This window comes from Cydia fagiglandana, chromosome 1 (genome assembly GCF_963556715.1).
Source record: "Cydia fagiglandana chromosome 1, ilCydFagi1.1, whole genome shotgun sequence".
Lineage (NCBI taxonomy): Eukaryota > Metazoa > Arthropoda > Insecta > Lepidoptera > Tortricidae > Cydia > Cydia fagiglandana.
This window is the reverse complement of record NC_085932.1, coordinates 10,913,171-10,935,353: the sequence shown is the minus strand read 5'-3', so window position 1 is coordinate 10,935,353 and position 22,183 is coordinate 10,913,171. Positions and strand designations below refer to the sequence as shown.

The following is a 22,183-nucleotide window of genomic DNA, read 5'->3' as shown; positions in this document are numbered from 1 at the left end:
TTTAGTTTAAAATGTCATGCAATTTTTTTACATCTCGTTATTCTATTAAATTAATTAATCCACTTCGATGACCTTTTTTTAGTACATAGAATTTCGTTTCTGTAAGGACCGCAGTTCTAACCTAACCTAACCCACTTTTCTAATAGCATTTCGATTCTGTGAGGGTGACAGTTCTAACCTAACCTAACCCACTTTTCTGATAGCGGTTCCGTTTTGTGAGGATCGCAGTTCTAACCTAACCCAACCCACCCAAATTTCGTAGAATTTAACGTACCTATTATAACATAACAAAAAGTACTTTAAATAGAGATGCCTATTTGTCAAATTTGCGAAGTGACAATTTTGACCAAACATCTTTTTGGAATATAATATTAGACAATAAAAAACGTTTGCTAAATAAGTTTTTGTCCTAATAACATTTGACAAAGTAAAATCATGCCAAATGATAATTTGACCAAATAAATAATATGCGAAGTGTAACTTTGCTAAAGGTTCCTTTGGGAAATGAAACTATTGCGATAAGTTTGTTGGGAAGTGAAATTTGGCGAAATGTATTTGGCCGAAACGAAAGTACACCGAATTGGATCTCTAAGTCATATCCTGTGGAAATCGTTCAAGAGTATCTCGAGAATCGCGCAAATGTCAAATTTGACAGGTTAGATCTTAAACATACCGTTATCGTATCTTGGTGATGTCTGAAAGATATCTAATAGATGTCTATTTCAAAATCCGAATCGGGCCCTTCATTTTGAAATCTCTATCAAATGTAGAACATATCTACAAGCACAAAGTATACAATTGAATGACCTATCAAAATGCGTTACTGCTCTTATGCTTATACATTAATCCTTTAATACTTATATTTAGGTAATCATGTAATAGATGGTTTGTTTTCATTTTAGCAGAGTACAAATGTGGTCATATCCATTGGCCCCACTTGTGTTAGGTACTTATATGTACATAAATTAATGAATAGGTGCATGTATTTTGTATATAGTGAGTTAGTGACCTTGCCTACTAAGCTCCTGCTTCTGGGCACTGGCAAAACGTTTATATGTGTGTTTGAATATTTATTACATAGTTATACATTTTTTCTATGTATTTAAGTATTTATATATATAATTGCTGTCTAGCACCCTCAACGCCTTTTTGAGCGTACTGTGGAGCTAAGTCGATTTGTGTAAAGATTTGTCCCATATCAAGGGGTAGAAAAAAGTGTTTTCGCTCCACTTCGACATTACAAACCCTATCAATAGTCCGTTTACTAGGCCAATCCGCATGTTGAAGTTAATGATTATTGATTAATTACCAACCAAATGCAGAGGAAAGGTACATAATTAAATGCAAAGTTGTATAAAATTAATGTTTTATTACATCTTCATTTCAATAAAATAATAATTACACGTATATATACACAGATAGATATGTACAAATCGAGGCCACTACTACTATATGTACACTGGGTCCACGAGTATCACTAGGTCCGCACGGGGCCGGCGCCTTCGTCATCGGCAACCGCAACCCATCACCATCATGTCCTGATAATTTTTGAGCACCACATTGTTCTGTTCGTCCAAATATAGCATAGAGATGGACGAGAGCTGCGTCGGCACGCAGCACGCCTTCGGCACGGCGGCCGGGTTCACTGAGTTCACTAGAGTCTGCACGATCGCGTGGTTCGTGCCGTTCAAGTGGTCCGCCAGCGGGAACGGGCAATCGCCCTGGCAATAGTACGCGTCGTAACCGTGCGGCGCGACGATCCAATTACTCCAACCGACGTCGGCGAAGTCCACGAACAGCGGCCGCCGCTGACAAATTTCGCGCGCCTCTTTGCGGCGGTGATGCGCTCTGTGGCCGCGTCTCGCAGCACCGCGCTTGCTGCGCGTGAGTATTGTCTCACCGCGCTCGCGAGCTGCCCGGGCACGCTCATCTTCGGTGTATAATAGCAACAGCGGCTGCAACCCATGCCATTGCTCGGCGCTTTCATCGGCTCGTCGCCGTACTCGCACGTGCGGCTGTCTCGCGTCCGTGCCGTTCTCATTCTGCTCGATAACACGCACTAACAGTCCATGATTCTCTGTTGGCTCGGTAAGCCAACGGCGCGCTGCGCCGACGGCATCGACCCGTACAATTTCGGCGCCGGACCGCAGCGGCACAGAATCGAGAAGCCGCAGGATGGGTTCCGTGCGGCCGCGACGCCCCGGCCTGACTACGTCGTATAGTAGTAACCGTTGAGCGGTAGTCGCGTCGTCGGCACGATGAAACGTAAGATCGGCGCCGCGCGCCACTTCGTCCGCGGGCACACCGGTCACGTTGAAGTACAGACGGAAGCGATGCTCGTGCGGAAACCGATCGTCGAGCCGCGTAGGCGTATGGTGGAAGGAACGGGCGGTATTGGCAGCGGTCGCGGGCAGCGCGCCGCGCTCGTCATAGAGCACGCGCAACGCTTTGGGTACTGGCGGCGCGGGCGCCGGCGGCGTGGGTTTGCGCGGCAGCCCCAGCAGCGCCAGCAGCTGTCGCTCGGCGGCGGCGCGCGTGGCCTCGTCCAGCGCGGCGCGTGGTGAGCTCGACTCGGCTGCGCACAGCGCGACCAGTGCGCACACCACAGCGCATGCGCACGCCCCACGCATAATTCTCCTCGACCCACCTGTAAAGATAGAAACTCTTGCTGAGATACGTAGGAAAAAAAATATTAAAAAACAACAGTCCATTACATTTGTTATTATCATGAGTACTACATAACTTTAAACCGAAGTATTTATATCTGGGTGACATCGTCACTGCGTGAATCCCTTTAAAAATATAGATGAAAAAAAAATATTTATATCTAATACTAACCTAACTGGACAAGAAGGTTAAGTTATTTAATTTAAACGAACTTTTAAATTCACGTCTTTGAATTATCTAAAAAGAACTCGAGTTTATAAAACAGGCCAGTCAAATTAGAAAAAAAGCGCTTTGAGGAATTCATTCCCAGAAAGCTGGAAGTCATCTTAAAGTCACCTGGTGAAAAACAATCGACTTTTTACGATTATAGATACTTACAAGAAAAAAATTCAAAGTAGCGCCAATTTTTTACAATCTTTGAATACGAATTCATATTAAGGTATCTTTCGGATCCTCAGATGTTAATTTTTATTATGATTAGACCAAATTTTCCGTCGGACGTACCGTTTTTTGAAATACAAGCATAAGACTGAAAAAGAGCAAATATTTTTCCAAAACTCCTGGAATGGAGCAAACTCAGATTACACTAATATAGAACCAAATGAAGGTATGAAGATGACTTCCAGCTTGCTGGGAATTAATTCCTAGAAAAATCTCATTTGACTGGCCTAAAAGGGGTTTTAACGAAAATATTTTATGTAATTAACAAACATATTTTTCTATAGGTAATTTACAGTACCTAACAAAGTTAATTTATTTTTAAGATTATTGTAATGTACTCGTATATTTTATTGTAATGTCAACCTAAGTACTTATTGGCTTTAATGTATTTGTTGTTTGTATCGTATTTATTAATTTTGATAAGTAGGTACATATCACTAATGTCACAATCAATCATATTTATGTGTGTGTAAAGGAACCCCGTTTGAGGCACACACACAGAATAAACGTTTGAATTTTGATTTCAATCAGCTTTAAAAACTATCGTACCGGACTCGTTCCTTGTTTGCGATTCTTGTTTTCAAATCCGATACGTACAAGTACTTACCCACGGACTCCAAATTGTTATACATATATATACCTACATATAATTATATTTTCAAATAATGATTATAGTTTTCGCATGTATATGTAAAAAAAAGCGATATGTACATATCGCTTTTTTTTGCATTAGAAAAAAGGTAAACAATCTTGACGTGTCTTTTTATTGAAAAACACTTTTGAAAAGTGAGTCACGGCAAACATGTAACAATTGTGAATCATATACGATTATTTGCATTCTTTTGCTTTCACAAGTACATAGTTACTGATTTTTACAAAGCGTTGTTCAATTAAAAGACACGTCAAGATCGCGGAGTCTTGTTCTAATGCAAAAAAAACGAAGCAGATATCGTCCGAAGGCCGCGCGCTTTCGATTAAACAACGATAACAAAATTCAACGATCCTGCTGTGGTTGGAGAAAAGGCTTATTCCGGACATTATTTGATCGATTCGGGTGACTTTATCGTTAAGTAATAAGTCTTGGCTAAACTTTATGACATCTAAATCACTACTACGTATCCAATTATACATGGCACGTACCTATATAATATACATACCTATGACAAAAAAATAACCATTGCTACTGATATGACTTACTTCTGAATGATTGCAGTCAATTAAATAATCATTTTCGGCAAATTATAAGTCGGTAATTGTCTGACACTCATTTTTAATATACGAGTTTGCAAATTATTTACATCTTACAGCAGTTGTAAACATTAGAGTAATTATTGATTACCGAAACAATTAGTACCTAAATACTGCTCAAGTATCACGTAGGTACGTGTGTACCCTTTCGCAAATTTGATTCATCTCTTAATAACGTCATTAGGCTAATTGGTTACAGCAGTCTATTATTGTTTGCGTCCAATTAATTAATACTATGGCTTCTGGGTGTTGTTAATTTCCAGAAGTCCCTAAACTATATACGACTACTAGTATAGCCGAACCAGCAGACTATTCAATTATAGTTGTTACTGGGTTGTGATAAGGTCGTTTTAAATTATCACTGTTAGAATATATGATGCAGTTGCAACAAAGGGCCAGTGTGGCCGACCGGTAGTGGGCTTATCTGTACATTTCTAACGAATACTTACAAATTGCACTGTGTTTAAGTAATTTATTCTCGCGCAGTCGGTGCACTAATGTTGGTGTAAAGCACAACTAACTACAGTTACATCCAGAATTAATAAAAATGTTAAAAATTTTAATAACTGCAATTAACCGCTAACAAAAACAACAAAGTCGACAACTGGTTTACTTTTTCTATTTGATTAGATAAATCACTAAACCTTATAAAACAAAATCCCCCGCCGCGTCTGTTTGTGTGTTTGTTCTAATATAAATTAAAAAGTTCGGATGTTCATGCGGTTTTGGCTGGTTTTCCCTATCAATACAGTGATTCTTGTGGAAGGTTTAGTACGGCTACCACATTGACAATGACAGCGACGCATTCAGTACCGGTAGTGCAGCTGCGGTTAGAAATGGAATGTTACCATAATTTGTTAACCCGTGCGAAGCCGGGGCGGGTCGCTAGTACCTTATAAACATTTGTAGTACAATTGTAACTTTATTGAGTTTATTTATAGCCCACGCACCTGTATGTAATTTTTATTAATAAAGTTTTTATTATTTAGTTAAGTACACATGTACCACATGTACACATGTTATTGTATGTTATCAAAGGAACGATTATAAATAAAAAATAGGTAAGTGATAAGTTATTCAGCTTGAGTACCTATAACTGTTAAAACCGTTGTACAAGGCTAGACAAGGAGTATCATGTAAGTACTGTACCTTAATACTAATGTATTCGCCAAAAACACTGAAATCCAGTACGCAGTTTATATAATTTCTCTAAATTTTAATCCGGCAGATTGTTGAGCGGCATCATATAATAATTGGCACAGTTCAAAGTATTTCCACTGTCAATGCGGACGCACCACTTGAATCGAACTTAATAACTTTTAAAATAAATATTTTAAATTAAATATGAAATATTAAACAACAAAAAACTATTTTTTATCAATGAACCATACTATTAATAACTAGAATGTGACTAGAAAAGACGAAGTGTCTGTGGTTAGGTCCGTCCTAGTTCACGGCATCCCCAAAACTAATCGCCCGGCAGCCTGACTTCTCAATATATACTTATGTAATGAGAGTTGCATATATACATATACCAACTTGATACCAACAGACCTACACTATATACAAATGGTGGAAAACATAATTTCAGGTCTCGGCCCCGAATACGATTTCGTACCTTTTGGTGTCGAGACCCTTGGCCCGTGGGGTCTGAACGCGTCTAGCCTTTTTAAGGACCTATCAAAAAGAATAGCTGACGCCACTGGTGACCGTAGATCTGGCAGCTTCGTCGCACAAAGAATAAGTATTGCGATACAGCGAGGAAATACTGCCAGCATCTACGGCACCATGCCGCAGGTGGATATTTTGTAATTATTTACTTTTAGTTTAGTTTTATTTATTTTTAGATATAGTTTATGTTTTGTAAGGACTGTTCATTTTATTAAGCGGACACACAAAAAAGTATAAATAACATTTTTCTAATTCTGGAATCGCTTTATTTAGATAAATATAATAAAAACGGAAACCAACGCAAAACATTTTAATGTAAATATAGTATAATATAATAACATCGGTAAGATTTTCGTACTTTTACACGGTTGCGCCGTTCAAGTGCCTGCACATAAATTTTTGACACTTTTTGACAAGTTGTAAACAACATTCGTTTGAATTCTTTCAATGTTTTAGCTTCTCATCTACCCTTTTTTAAGTGCATCTTCACATTGGTGTAGTGCCACTCGATGGAGTGGAGCTCCGGGCAATTAGATGAGTTGACTTGTTTTTGAACGAAATCAATGTTTTTCAAATTCAGTAGCTTCACTTTCTGACCAGCATAGTGGGCACTTGCCAAATCAGGCCGAAATGAAGAGGTGACATTATGCGTCTGATAGACGGAAAGTACTCGTTATTAGATGCATTATTTTCTGTAAATGTCGCAACCAAAGTTCATGTCGCAAAATAGAACAAACTTTTTAAGGTCACAGGAACCAATTGCCTGCCAGACAAGGACTTTCTTCATGAATTGGTCAATTTTGATGTTACTCTCCTCGTCAAATATATGATCTTCTACAACGGCATGGTAGCATCAGGGCCATTGGTAACGTACTACAGCAACATTTTACGCATTTTCCGTTGTCCATTAAAATGCTACGAAATTTATCTTAATGTAAAATGTTGTACAGTTTGACGCTTCTTTTTTTCGATTGCTTTCGCTGCTCTGTAATTCTTTTGTCCATTTTTTTCTTTTTATGGGTCCATTTATTGTACATACTTCTTATATTTTAATCTGTGCCTACTCTAACCCCTGCTGTCTTAGGAATTTCGCGAACCGATAAGTAATTTATTGATTTTAACAGCCGCATGACAATACTTTTGTTTCTGGATTGGCCGGGCCGCTTCTGTGCCGGGATTTTGTAAAATCTTCAAGCATATGATGCTCTCCAAATGTTTTAATTATTTTATTCACGTTTAACTTGGAAAATTTGTACATATTTACGATTTTTCGCAGTAAATACTAGCCTGTGCATCCTAATTGCAGAACTAACTTGCTATGTTCCAAATTTGTTCGGTCCTTCGGGAAAAATATTTGACTATTATGGAAACAAATATGTAGCAATTGATAAATAAGGGATTGTTAATTATATTGTTATGAGCTGTACGTCAATTGATTTTAAATTCGCCGATTAAAAGAGGTGTAAGAGTGTCCGCTTAGTAAACTGAACAGTCCTTAGGTTAGTTATTTAATTATGTTTTTTTTAAGTATGTATATTAAGTACGTATGCACTAATAAATCATATGTATTAAGTTACTTAACAATTTCAGGTGTGTTTAAAAAGAATGTCATATTGCTCATTTTATTTCTGAATTCCTTAGTAAAACATTACAAGTTAAAAAAGTATTTGTTAGGCACCTATAAAAAATATTATCTTTAATTAAATTAATTGTAAAGCTTTCCAGAGTTTCAGTAGTTTTAAGTAAATCTAGTAACAATTTATGTGACCACATTCTGATTAAATAAATTGGCAATATTTTAAACTCCATCGTTTTTGACTACATGAAAAATATCTAAGAAATAAATTACAAAACCGGCCAAGTGCGAGCCGGACTCGCGTCCCAAGGGTTCCGTACATTATGTCTGATTCACACTTGACTGCACATTTCTGAACAGAACAGAACTATTAAGTGGTTTTTTTTTTAATTTTTAGACCCAGTAGTTCGGAGATAGGGCAAACCTTGGCTATTCGGTGATACGTGGTTATCCGGTGATAGTCAGTTTTAATGTCTTTTTTCCGCGTTACCTGATAATTATATTACTTGAAACCATATTACACCACATTAGTCACATCCATGGTATCTCTTAAATATTGTTTTAAGCATTAAAATTATTGGGCAACTCTGCTAAAAGACAATAAAACTGACTAATTTTTTAAAGTAATTTTTTGGCTATTTTTTCATAAATAACTTCCAACCTATGTATTTTAAAATTATAATAAAAATATATTTCAAATTCTCAAAATGAGTTCTTTCAACTCTATGGTGCAACTGCACAGCGACTTCATTTTCTATAGCGCCAACTAGACACCGACGCTCAAAAGACGCTAATGTGGGGTGGCCCTTTAGTTGCAAGTTTCAAGTAAATTTTAAATTATAGTTCGTTTTTTTTAGCATTAGAAAGAACTTGCAAGAAGGTAAGCGATCTTAATATGTATTTTAATTGAAAAACGCTTTTTAAAATTCAAAAACTATTACTTATAAAAGCAGAAGAATATAAATGATCGTATTAGATTCATAATTGTTACATATTTGCCGTAACTTATTTTTAAAAAGTGTTTTTTAATTAAAAGACACATCAAGATTGTTTACCTTATTTCTAATGCTAAAAAAAACGAACTATAGTGGGCATTATATAGGATATTGGTAAAATGCCAAGACATTCTTCTGGACTAAAAAACGACCTACCCTGACCTTATAATAATGTCAAGTTAATGTTTGTCCCAGAAAAAAATGTCGTTTGTATTCGCATCTTTTTAGAGTTAGACCAAGAAAAGTCTGCAGCGATTTTAATAGTCCACGCAGTGCAAGTGTTATTTAAGACGTCTAACTTCTATGAAATTATGACGTATAAATAACACTTGCACTGCGTGGGCTATCAAAATCGCTGCAGACTTCTCTTGGTCTAACTCTATCTATAATATCAATACCTCTGGACATTTTTCTATAAAACGAATTATCATGTACCTATAGTCGGTACAAATAAGCAAACATTCATATTTTAACAATTGGCGCTATTTTTAACAAGCTTTTATTAGGTCGACCTGTATGTAACTATGTAATGGAATCTAAGGCAACTAATTTAACCATCTTCCAAGGATCGTAGCGTCATGAAAATTGGCAGCTGTATGTAGTTTTGATGACATTACAATAATATGGTACTGTCGAACTGATCTGATGATGGAGACAGGAGGTGGCCATGAACTTTCGACCTGTATGTAACTAACTATGTAATGGAATCTAAGGTAGCTAATTTAACCATCTTCCAAGGATCGTAGCGTCATGAAAATTGGCAGCTGTATGTAGTTCTGGTGACAATACAATAATATGGTACTGTCGAACTGATCTGATGATGGAGACAGGAGGTGGCCATAGGAACTCTGTGATGAAACAACGCAACCTAATTGTGTTAGGGGTTTTTAGAATTGTCTCGATGAGTATTAGTTGTCTGTCGTAAGAAAAGTACAGTCAGCGATAAAAGCTTGTACCAAAAATGAAATTTTTGCCAAAAACTTATTAAATTTTACTTTGTATTTTCCCAGTACCAGAACACCCCAATTTTTAGGGTTTCGTACCCAAAGGGACCCTATTACTAAGACTCCGCTGTCCGGCTGTCCGTCCGTCCGTCTGTCTGTCTGGCTGTCACAGGCTGTAACTCGCGAACCGTGATAGCTAGACAGTTGAAATTTTCACAGATGATGTATTTCTGTTGCCGCTATAACAACAAATATTAAAAACAAAATAAAATAAATATTTAAATGGGGCTCACATACAGCAAACGTGATTTATTTGTCGTTTTTTGCGTAATGGTACGGAACCCTTCGTGCGCAAGTCCGACTCGCACTTGGTCGGGTTTTATATAAAAATAAACCAACTCACGGATTCTTAACAGCAGTTACTTATAGTTCGTTTTTTTTAGCATTAGAAATAAGGTAAACAATCTGGATGTGTCTTTTAATAGAAAAACACATTTTAAAAATAAGTCACGGCAAATATGTAACAATTATGAATCTAATACGATCATTTATATTCTTTTGCTTTCATAAGTAATAGTTTTTGATTTTTAAAAAGCGTTTTTCAATTAAAAGACTTGTCAAGATCACGTACCTTTTTGCAAGTTCTTTCTAATGCTAAAAAAAACGAACTATATTATTAAATTAAACATAGTTTTATGTGGTCTACGCTTCCTTACCTACATTATGTATTACTTTAACTATAGTTCGTTTGTTAGCATTAGAAAAAGACTACGCGAACTTGACGTGACTTTTAAATGAAAAACTTTTTTTTTAAATCAGTAACTATTATTATGAAAGCAAAAAATGTAAATAATAGTATATGATTCATAATTGTTACATATTTGGACGTAGTTTAGGGTAAACGATCCAATCCACAAAAATCTGTTAGTAAAATTTGAACTTTCTGTCAAACGGAAGAAGTCGTTCATTTAAATAACAAATTTTAGAGGATGGATCTTTTACGCTACACTACGTTTGCCGTGACTTATTTTTCAAGAGTGTTTTTCAATAAAAAAGACACGTCAAGCTTGTTTACCTTTTTTCTAATGCTACGTAAATAAAACGAACTAGGTATACAAGTAATTAATTTTTGAATATTTTGTCTTGTGATACCTATAGTAGCACAGGGTTTTATAAAAATAATATCTTAGAACTAATAACATTAGACTGAGTTAGATATTAAGTAAATCTGGGCACATTCAAATATAACTTGTCTTCATAAATTACATACTACATACCTACATAATTAAATATAATTCGATTAAATATAGGCTACATCACTTTCAAAACAGATGTACCATGTAGGTACCTGATTAAAGTACTAAACAAAATATATATGTATTTAAGGATTGAAGTGGTTGTAGGTAGGTACCTACCTAAAAGACAACCAGCGTTTCAACATACATTTTTGAGTAGCTACATAATGATAGTGTAAACAGACTAGTCTTTATTTTGGTAATTACGTAGGGAGGTATTTAATTAATTATGTTTTTTGTATTTTTTAATATGAAATAATTTTTGGTAGGCAGGTAGGTATTTTATTTTATTTTTTGGCATTTTAGTCTGAAATAATTTTTGATTGGTCCGACGCTTAGGAGTTTATTTAGATAAATCTTCAAATGGTACTGATGTAAAATACCTACTGTGCTGTTTACTTCAATCTAACGCAATAATAAACTGAGCATACAAATTATAAAGTAAGTATGTAGTTTTTTATAAGTACATTAATATAAAGATGATTGAGAGTGATTAAAAATGGTGCATGTCATGCAATACCCGGCCGGGGTCAGTATTGTAATTAAACCTACAAAATAACGCTCTGGAAATGGCTTGAGTAAAAGACATCAACGAGCGCGGCCGCTTCGCTTCTCGCACGTTTCTTCTTTCCAATTTTTACGGCTCTCGTAAAACCAATACATGTTTAGTGTTCATAAAAGCCTTCAAACTACTTTACTGATATCCATTTCGTGCTTATTATTTTAGCATTACGGCTTTTTAAAGAACTAAAGAATTGGAGACGGTATATCAATTTTTTATAAGTTGACCATAATTTCGTCATTGATTGATACCTCCACAAGCGGTGGTATAGGGAAAGTGCTAGTAGCGAAAGTAATGAATTTAGTAAATTGACGAGTTAGCAAGTTGTAAGATATAACGGAAACTTTTGTAAACATTAACGTATGTATTTATATGATACCTACTTACGCACTAGGAAAATTTAGCGAACGGGTCGGCAGAATGAAGGTATGTCGGTCTACGCTAAAACGTTATCCAATAACAAGCGAGAACAGGTTGTTGCCGAATGCCTATTTATTTTGTTGCTATAATATTTTGATCGCTCGCGCAGGCGGCCGGGTCACGGAGTACGTATTTCGAAAATAATGCGGTCAGACCGCTCTCTCACTCACCCGAAAATTTTAACTCATCCAACGTCTCTTGGGATAAATCCGGAAAGTCACACACAGTCGGGGGAGGCTTCACGAGCGTGGCACACGACAGTAGGGCGGTTTATTGGCATCACTGATCGGTCGCGCGCGGTCGCGGGCGCGGAGGCGGCTGCGCGGCATGGCGTGTGCGCGGCGCGGGGCTCGCGGGCGTAGTGACGGCTCCAGACGCGCCGGCGTCGGCGCCCCTCCGCGCGCCGGCCCCGCCCCGCACCCCACGCCGCCACTCCCACGCACCCTCTGATCCCTCCCGCTCCTGTCAACAACGCGACACCCCGACCCCCTGCCCGCTCACTATTTAAGACAGGAACGTGATTTGGCGTAAAGGAGCAATTTCGTGTCAGCCATATCAGTATCACATATGCATAGTACATAAGGTACACTTATCATCTGTGCTACATACAGTCAGATCGTAAATCATCGGGCATACAGGTTGACTTTGAACTGCAGCATCGACTTATATTTATGTTGATTCAATAAATATGAATAAAACTTATCTACTGTAGGTATTTTTGTTTATTAAGTACCTATCAGTTATGTGTAATAAAATATTTATTACTCACTCGTCCTCAACTAAAATGTTTAAGGTAATATTGTCAACAAAGTTACTTCGGAGAGATGAGACTTAGAGATGTTTAAAATAATCTTAGGCCAATCAAATTAGACAAAAAAAAAGCCTTTTGAGAAATGAATTCCCAGCAAGCTGGAAATCGTTTTAATACTCTTCATTTGGCCCTAAACGCGTGTAATCTAGGAGATACCTGTAAAGATGTAGAAGTAGTATCATAAATTGGCACTCAAATGGTACTACAAGTAACGTTTGGTGGATCAAACACTGGTGAAATGGCAGTTTTGGATTGTAACATGATCATACAATAATAAATAAATTCAAAACGGCGGTCAGTTATTACAATGTTATTACCTTTCGGATCAGCAGATATAAATTTTCATCATGATTAGAGCAAATTTCCCGTCGGACGTACTGTTTTCGAGCTACAAACAAAAAGCTGAAATAGAGCAAAAAATTATGCACACCTCCTGGGATTGCGCAAACTCGGATTACGCGCATTTAGGACCAAAAGGGAGGTATCAAACGATTCAGATTAATACTTCGAACAAATCTAATTGGCCTAATATCTTGCCATTTCTTAGCCGTGTCCTCCATAGTTAGGTTTTAAGTAAGACACCAATGTTATTGCTGTAAATGTATATTAATAAGAGACATTAATACTCATACAATAAATTGTGTAAAACAGTTTTCCAAAAAGTGTGGGAGGTGAGGGAGGAAAAGGTACGGAACCCTATAACTGTATTTCGTACTCGTATACCTACATCGAATTAAGTAAACATAATACATATACTTATTATTTCCTATAATGTTAATATCCAGGTAGGAAAATGGGGATTATGTATGGAGAATAAGGGTGGTTCACGATTGTATGGAAAAAAATCTAACTCTAGCTAGAAGAATCGGCACCCCTTATTTTGTTACACTTATGTTGATAAAATACGCCAGGTTTTGTATCTTTATCTCAACTACAAAGGGGTGCTCAAGCACTTTGAAATATTTCAACGTTGTATGAAATTTAAAAAAACCGGACAAGTGCATACATTACCCAATTTTTGAAGTGAAATCTTCTTTAGCGGCGCTGAGCACTTTTTGAGGTGGGGAAAAAATGATAAACTCGAGACAGCGTAACGCGTAACCCCTAACGCTCTGACGTCATGTGTGACGGACAATGTTATTCACCAAAAGACTTTATTCATAACGTATCATAATCAGGTCAATTATTTAAAACTGAACTTTTATATTGGGCAATAAAGCTCAATGTTCTAATCTTGTACGGGCTAAATACGAGGATCTCACAGTTACATTCTAACTTTATATCGCTCCAATATAATTCAATAAAGCTACATCTTGATAAAAACGTTAGTATTAAAAGTGAACTCTAGTACTGGTGAATAAAACTCAAAATATCATGACCAAATATATTTAGATGCGAGGTCTGCAAGGTAACTTTACAATTTCTATGCGAATTTTAAACAATTAACGCTACAAATTTAAGCTCACTGGCCAGCAATTTCGAAACTAAAGTTTTTCAATAGAAAGGAGGATGGGTCAATTATACATAGTGCTGTAGACATTTTGAACTAGTCATTGAATTTTTACTTATGTCGGCACTCCCGGAGTGCAACCCGCTGTTTTTTTTAACAATGTATTTTTTATATGTGAAACGCAACGCGAGTGAATTGCCTTTAAAAAACCCGTAGGGGTCGGATCAAAATCTAAGTAATTAATCAGACTCACGCTTAGCTGCATATATCTAATAGGTTTTCCTGTCATCTATAGGTACAGAACTATTTTGTAAATGTTAACTTAATTGGTCCAGTACTTTTGGAGAAAATGGGCTGGCTAAGGGTTCCGTTTTTTCCTTTTGAGGTACGGAACCCTAAAAAGTTATTATATGGATTTTTATTTAAGCAGTTGTTGTCAAATTACTTGAAATGTGATATATAATAAGTTATTAAGTAAAAAAATATTTTTATTTTTATTTTTTATGAATTTTTAAAGTGAAGTAAAAAAATACTTCTGAAAATGTATCAAAAAAGGAAATGAAAATGTTTTTCTACTTATAAACTTATAAATCACACGTACAAATAGTATAAGATACTTACTTAAATAAGAATCTAAAAAATAAATACTTATTTAAGTGTAACAAAATAAGGGGATGTCCTGTCCGAAAATTAAAAAAAAGGTTTTTTGAACCGCCCTAATGGAGAAGCGGTAATATGACTTTGCCCCCTTTCCTCTTAACTACTGACAACTTGTAAAGCTTATTGCAACGACTGAAGTTCCACCACTGGTCAGTTTAGAGAGCCACTGTTAGGACACAATGACATAGTGCGTCTGTGTACACGTTACGGTAAATTGAGGGATTCCGTCTTAACTCTCAGCGGCCGTTGATGAATGTGTTCGCATAGAAGTAGATCCCACAGGAAGCTCTCGGGCGTGGGCGTGGGCCAGCTCGCAGACTAACACCGGACAACGCAAATGCGGAATGTACGTGCAGTCATTCACCTTGATTTGTAGGCCAACATAACAACACCAAGCTCCGAAAGTTAATTAAAAATAACAAAAAACAACAACATCAATTAATGTACTGTTACGTTGTTACGAGGACACAGAATATGTAATAGTACTGTCAGTATCGATTGTAAATAGCCGATAGAACAACGCACCTAATGTATCAGCCATCATCTACCTAATACTTGTTCAAAATACCTAAATAGCGATTTATTTCTAAAATTCCCCTTCGAAAGTGCATGTCTCTTTTTGTAAAGCAATTTTAACCATTGTATAATTTTAAAATGGCAATCAGCAATATGTACATTTAGGTATTCATTCAGCAATAATGATGGAAACTGTCAAAGATTTTTATAGACGGCGCCAGCAAAGGTTTCCCCTGTCTTTAGTTATGTTCTATATATGGGATTTGGCTTAAAGAACATCAAGGCTATAATATTCCAAACAAACAAGAATTTGACCCTATCTGTAGGATAAACAGGGAAAACTATGCTGGCGCCACCCGGAAAAACTTCGACCAGCCAACCGCCATGGCGAGCCAATAACCCAAAATTTAAAAGATTATCTAAAGAAAATATATTTTCTTTTAATTTAAATCAATAAAAAATGTTGATAAAAATAAGTTACTACTCTTTTAAGATCCCACCCTACTACTAATTTCAAAACCTTGGGGTGTTATTCGTTAAGCATTTCCTATTACTCATCACCGTACCGATAAGATAACAAACAGCTATCGCAATAATTTCGGACACAAATGAGAAGTTTCTTTCTTTTAATGTTTTGGTCGTTACTTTTTTCCACGTTTTTAAGATAAAAAGCACACGTACATACCTACACTTGTTTTTATTCCTGTTTCCTCCGTTGTACGCACCTGACACCAAAGTTATAACAATAAAGAGTTATTCAAAGTAAATATTGCTGAGATAAATGCTTATAGTTACGCAGCGCGCGCCTGCGCGATGACTTGCCGTGAACAATGAATTTCAAGTTTCGATCAGGTGCAACGATTTTATTTTCATTTAAGATAAAACACGCACATCTGCACAGCAATGTTTAGTTTCAACGTCACCTGCTGACCTTCTAACAAAATTGGATTACTTACATTTGAATAAATAGTAGATTGTACAACAAGGGCATAAAGTGACCCATTTTTTAAAATGGACATTTATGCCCTTGTTGTACACTCGGCTTTTCACTTCGATTGCGAGGAAAATAAAACACATTTTTACACCACGAAATTGTCGTAAAGCGAAAGAACTTAATACATAACATAACCAATTCCCGCCAACTTTTTTTTTTCAACATGTGATCAGAGTTTCAGACGCTTGGTTTTCTGCCAAGTCAAACATTTCGGAGCATTTTTGAACGATAATCGACTCCTATTTTTTTATGTGATTTACTAAATTTAATTACAGAAAATACGGATCGATATTAAACTTTCGGGAGACATATTTTAAATTACGACTAAAAAGTCAAGTGAGTGAAACCGTTGTCGTATAAACAATTTGAAAATACGGATGTCTAATAATAGTACATTACTACAGAGGCCGGGCCAAAAGGGGTTGCCGGCCGAACACATATAGACGGCCGAGCGAAGCGAGGCCGGATAGGTCTGAGCGCGGGCAACCCCATTTCCCGCCGAGGTATGTATAGTGCTTTTCTCAAACATGCAATGAAATAAATAAAATAAAAAATCCACGAAACCCAAGTTTTATTTATAGAAAAATCTAAAAGTAAACTACACCCAAAATATAACCAACACGTACCTATATCATTATCACGCGTATGTTTTAGACGAGTCGTGTATTTTTACTACCCGTATATTTTCATGTATCTTTGATTTTTTCGCCTTGTATCCGTCTGACTGTCGTTTTCGTCACATAAGTTTACATAGTCTTTCATATTGATATCATGTTTCACATACATCGTTGCTTTATGCATGGAGTAAATAAGTATAATTTCCACAGTGTTGACGAATTTGTAGTTACATTCATTTAAAATATGCCACAAAACTGTTTCTAATAAACTGTAAGCCATTTTTCTTGGTTTCTCAAATAATAAAATTGCCATAAGCAACCATATACATACTTCGTCTTTGACTTGGCGGCAGAGGCAGGAAGTTATTTAAAATCAATTCTGCTTACGCTGCCAATTCCAACACCTACGATTACAATTAATTTCATTATTTCGTCGGAACTCATATTAAAGTAAAAAAATCAACAACGCACCATAAATCCAATAAAACAGAATGAAAATTTTTCAACTTTACCTCCATAACAATAAAAAAAAAATACGCGTGTTTGAGTAGACCTTTTTACCGCTAACGTTTAGATGAAATATTTTAAATGTTTTTATTTGTGTAGTTAAATTTATAATTTAAAATTATAAAATTATAGAATGTATTATTTAATGTTGATTTTATACAAATAAAACTGCAAATTATAGCAAACATTGTTTTTTGTTTTTTTTTTATAGGCGTAATGGCAGTGTCATTACGAACCATAAAGCCAATACTGCCTCTAGTTTTTTTTTATGGATGAATGCCACGATGCTGTGTCACAAATATCTGTGAAATGAAAATTAAAAAAGAGGACTTTGCCGGCCTGGGCCTGCAAGATTTGTATGAAATTCCATTAAATACCTTTTGTCCTAGCCGCACCTGAAACGTCATACTTCGCAGCCTATTGATCGTAAATCTACCGATTACAGTGTAATTAACAGCACACTCGTTAATGTACTAAACTGGTTTACTATGAACAATTTGCTTCTTAATGCTAAGAAAACTAAATGCATTCGATTTTCTTTGCCGAATGTTAAACCAGCCGATACTAAGATACTTTTGAATAATGAATGCTTAGAGATGGTAGATAAAGCACTGTTTCTTGGTTTAACATTGGACAATAATCTACAATGGAGTCCTCATATAAGAACACTAGCAAACAAATTAAGTTCGGCCGCTTACGCTGTGAGGAGAATTAGACAATTGACTAATGTTGAGACAGCTCGCCTTGTTTATTATAGTTATTTTCATAGTGTAATGTCATATGGTATTCTGGTTTGGGGCAAAGCAGCTGACATACAGACTATATTTGTCTTACAAAAGAGAGCCATTCGTTCTATATATAATTTAAGGGTGCGTGAATCATTAAGAGAACTTTTTAAAGAAATTAATATTTTAACTGTAGCTTCCCAATACATATATGATAGTATTATTTATGTTGTTAAGAATCTAGACTCCTTCACTAAGAATTCTGATGTCCATAACTATAATACTAGAAATAAAAATAAGCTTGCTATCAGAAAGTTTCGTGTTCGTAAAGTACAGAAGTCATTCGTTGGGCAATGCATTCATTTTTATAACAAGTTACCTGAGGATGCTTTAAGATTACCCTTTCCAGCTCTTAAGAATTACTTAAAAAAGTCATTGATGTTGAAGGCTTATTACAGAGTCGAGGACTACTTGACAGACAAACATGCATGGTCCAAACCAGAAACTGTAATAACGACAAGTAGCAATTAAAAATATTGTATTATGTGTAGAGTTAAAGGTGACTCAGCTCAGGTAAGAAAGCACATCAAATTGTATAAAAGCATCTCATAACAATCAGTCAGATTCATATAATATGTATTCTCATTTCTTTTATTGATTTTAATTTCTTTTCCTTTTGTAAGATTTGATATGTTTTCTGAAAGATCTATGTACGTATTTGTGATTTCATGTACATATATGTTTATTTTTTATATCAAATTCTATAAAGTTATGTACTCACTGAGTATAATTGCATGAATTCTATAGTCATTTAAATTGTATTTTTCTTAATTACTCGTAATGCATGTTAATTATAAGATGTAATAATGTTTTGAAAAGATGTGTCCCGCCGAGTTTGTTGCCGGTCCCATATTGGGATACCCTCCTCCAATTGAGGGGGGATTTAAATCTTCTCGGGGCAGAGGTGTACGGTTGGAGCCGGTAAAGGTTTATTTGACGTTCATAAGCGCATTGTAATATGCCTACTTGAATAAACTATTTTTTATCTTTATCTTTATCTTTATTATAAGGAACATAACATCAATATTTCATTGCATGTTTGAGAAAAATAAATTGTAGCAAAAATAAAATAATATAACAAGTTTTGTCATCTACACAATTTTATTGCTCAGTAAAATTGTGCAATATGTTTTAACTGTTTGGCTTTTGAGACCGATTACCTTAGTCTTAGAAGACAATTTTACTTTTATGCTCTAGAGCATAAAATGAGATTTTATGTCGTCTACGCACGACATAAAGTTGCACTTTTTGAGCATGAGAAGTGAAAACGCATTTAACCAATTTTCAAGACCGAAGTGATCCCCTAAGACCTCCGTCAACAAAGTTTTGTACGGAGCTCTAAAAAAGTATGCAAAGTTATTTTTATGGAGGCAAAATTCGCACCATTAGCAACATTATCATGTAGGTAATTAAGTATTATCAAGTCTTGTTATAATTAGGCTCTATCCGTGTAGCTTCAATTAATACAAAAAATTATACTGTTCGTGCGTCAGTTTATTTTACTACCACCTGTCCAGTGTCCACACGTCTGTTGGATTTGTTTAACTTTGGAACGTTCTTAGATTATTGTCACCGCAAGTTTTGGCTTAAACTTAATTAAATATAAATAAGAGATGTCCATTGCATTGTATGGTTTTTGTCTTAATTTTATTGCGGTGTTACATTTGCTATAGGTTGCTATTAGTACCTATAAGTATGGACTGAGGACCGCGACGATTAAGATAGTAGTTTCTTTGTTGCAAGTAGGTGCTTCTGCTTTCTAGACATCCAAAGTCTAAGGAATCTCAACACGACAGTGCTTTTAAATCTTGTTTTACAGCTCGAACTGAATGGGTTATTATTTTGTTGTTACGAGTATACCGTATCCTATATGAATAATTAAGTTGAATTGAAGTAGATTAAGGAATACCAAAGGTATGTATAAATTCCTTTTACTGTTAATTTAAAACAATATACCTAATTATATGTACATATAGGTATCCAAGTTGCTAAGCTAATATGGAGTTATAAATTTAATTTCATTTAATTATTAAGACCAATGAAGGATCAATAATCTCGTTTGTGACACATTTTAATCTAACAACTAATAGTTATGCTGACTGTAATAAGTACATTTAAAATTGTATGTCATCTAGTAATATATGGAACCCTGCGCCTGCGCAAGTTTAATTGCTTCCTATTCGTTTGGACTTCGGACTAAATAAAAACTCCTATTCCTAAAAGCAACATTGACATTCCATTATTTAGCGCCGCTACGCCTGTTATATTATTTCTTATGCATAATAAACGACTAGCCGTCGGCGAATGTATTCAATGACTCCAGCCACTGGCCACCACTTAGACGATATAACAAAAAAATATCCTAATGAACAAACTTCGGCCTTAAAATGTTTCAGTTTTGAATTAATAACGAATAAAACGCCGCGGTTAAACCTAATTTACAGCAGGAATGCGTGGAGAGTGCAACACATACCTACTGCCGTATTCGAACTTCAAGATATTCACAAGAGACAACACGTACTAGATCCATTCTAGATACGTTATAGTTTAGATATCAACTAATTCTCTTTTGCAGCGCGATTTGGGCAACCAATGTCACTTTTACGTTAGATAGAGTAAGATATCTATTAGATGTGAATTGGATCTCTAAGTCATATCCTATGGAAATCGTTCAAGAGTATCTCCAGAATCGCACAAAAGTCAAATTTGACAGGTTAGATCTTAAACATATCGTTACCGTATCTTGGTGATGTCTAAAAGATATCTAATAGATGTCTATTTCAAAATCCGAATGGGGCCCATACTCGTCTCGTGATTTTGTGGTATACTGGGTCCGGGGGCTTCGAGTAGTACAACATTTAAAATCATAATACAAAGGTATTTAGGTGTAGGTAAGTCTGCGTCGTCTGTGATAGGTACATATCTTGTCTGCCCAAAAAATTGGGCCTTGTCCTAATTTTGAGTTGTTTAATTACGTTATAGATAGCAGGATAGACTTTTAAGCTATAAAATTCGAAGGTAATTAAATATTTAACAGCAATATTACTTAATATCGTTCTTGCGTGTGTGCAAGTTAAAAAAAATCCCGGCAACAAAGTTTGATCACCTCTCGTGCCTTGAAACCCTCACAACTCTCAAGATTCCACAATATCAGAGTGGCGGTAAACTTATAAACTATTGGTGTTGGTAGGTAGGTAGGTACAAAAGAGATACATTTTCATGTTTAAGAGGTACCTCTTAAACATGAAAATGTATCTCTTTTCTAAAGGATGTTGAAGTAAGGGTAAACGAGGCAACCCTGCATGGCGTTCATAATTAGGGCATTCGGCTTATATACTTGTATAATTTATGTTACATGCTAGTTTATAGGTACATATTTATGTATTGGCCACTAGTTCCCTGAAATAAAGATTTTCATGCCATATATCTACCTAGTACCTACCTATTTAGAGGTGTTGCGTTTTAATATGTAGGTATTTATGTCTGAGTAACGGGTCGCCTAATTAAAACCTAAAATATTCGGAATGCAGTCTAATTATATTATGGTGTCTACAGATAGTACCTACCTAAATCCCATCAACACTATAATAGTAAAAAAGGGAGCAAGTTCACTACACTACACCGAAAAAAGGTCTGAAATCTAACTGTGTGCCAAATAATGTAGATATTACTATTTGAAGCCGGAATAGTAGGCGTGGGAAGAAAAATTTTTCCTTGCATCAATTCCTACAGCTCCGAAAGCAATATTTCTAATAAATATTTAGGGTTTACAGATGCCCACGGTACGATTATCCCGAGGGCCCTAATTGAGCTCTTCAGGAAATTAATGACCCTATGTCAATGCCTAGAACGCTATACCGACCAAGTCGTACAGTCGGGAGGATGTATAACACGCTAAAAATATCCAGAATATAATATATGTAGGTAGGTATAGGTAAGTAGGAAATCTTGAAATGAAAATACAACCTTTATAATAATATGGTAAAGTCAAGTTTTCATAGTTAATGTATCGTGTGCCAATAAC

General features: G+C 35.8%; 1 protein-coding gene across 2 annotated transcripts in view; it reads right to left on the bottom strand.

Annotated features, from left to right (window-relative positions):
* Window positions 1-1,349: 1,349 nt before the first annotated feature.
* The window catches only part of LOC134664040 (protein decapentaplegic), a 41,635-nt gene continuing 20,801 nt past the window's right edge, over window positions 1,350-22,183 (bottom strand). Inside the window, exons 1-2 of one of the 2 annotated variants that reach the window (XM_063520606.1) lie at window positions 11,990-12,201; window positions 1,350-2,647 (exon numbers count right to left, since the gene is read on the bottom strand). In XM_063520606.1, the coding sequence (XP_063376676.1) occupies window positions 1,506-2,630 (1,125 nt within the window). In that variant the 5' untranslated portion in view covers window positions 2,631-2,647; window positions 11,990-12,201 and the 3' untranslated portion in view covers window positions 1,350-1,505. Of the gene's footprint in view, window positions 2,648-11,989; window positions 12,202-22,183 lie in introns of those variants that run through there. The other variant, XM_063520615.1, reaches the window with a different exon arrangement.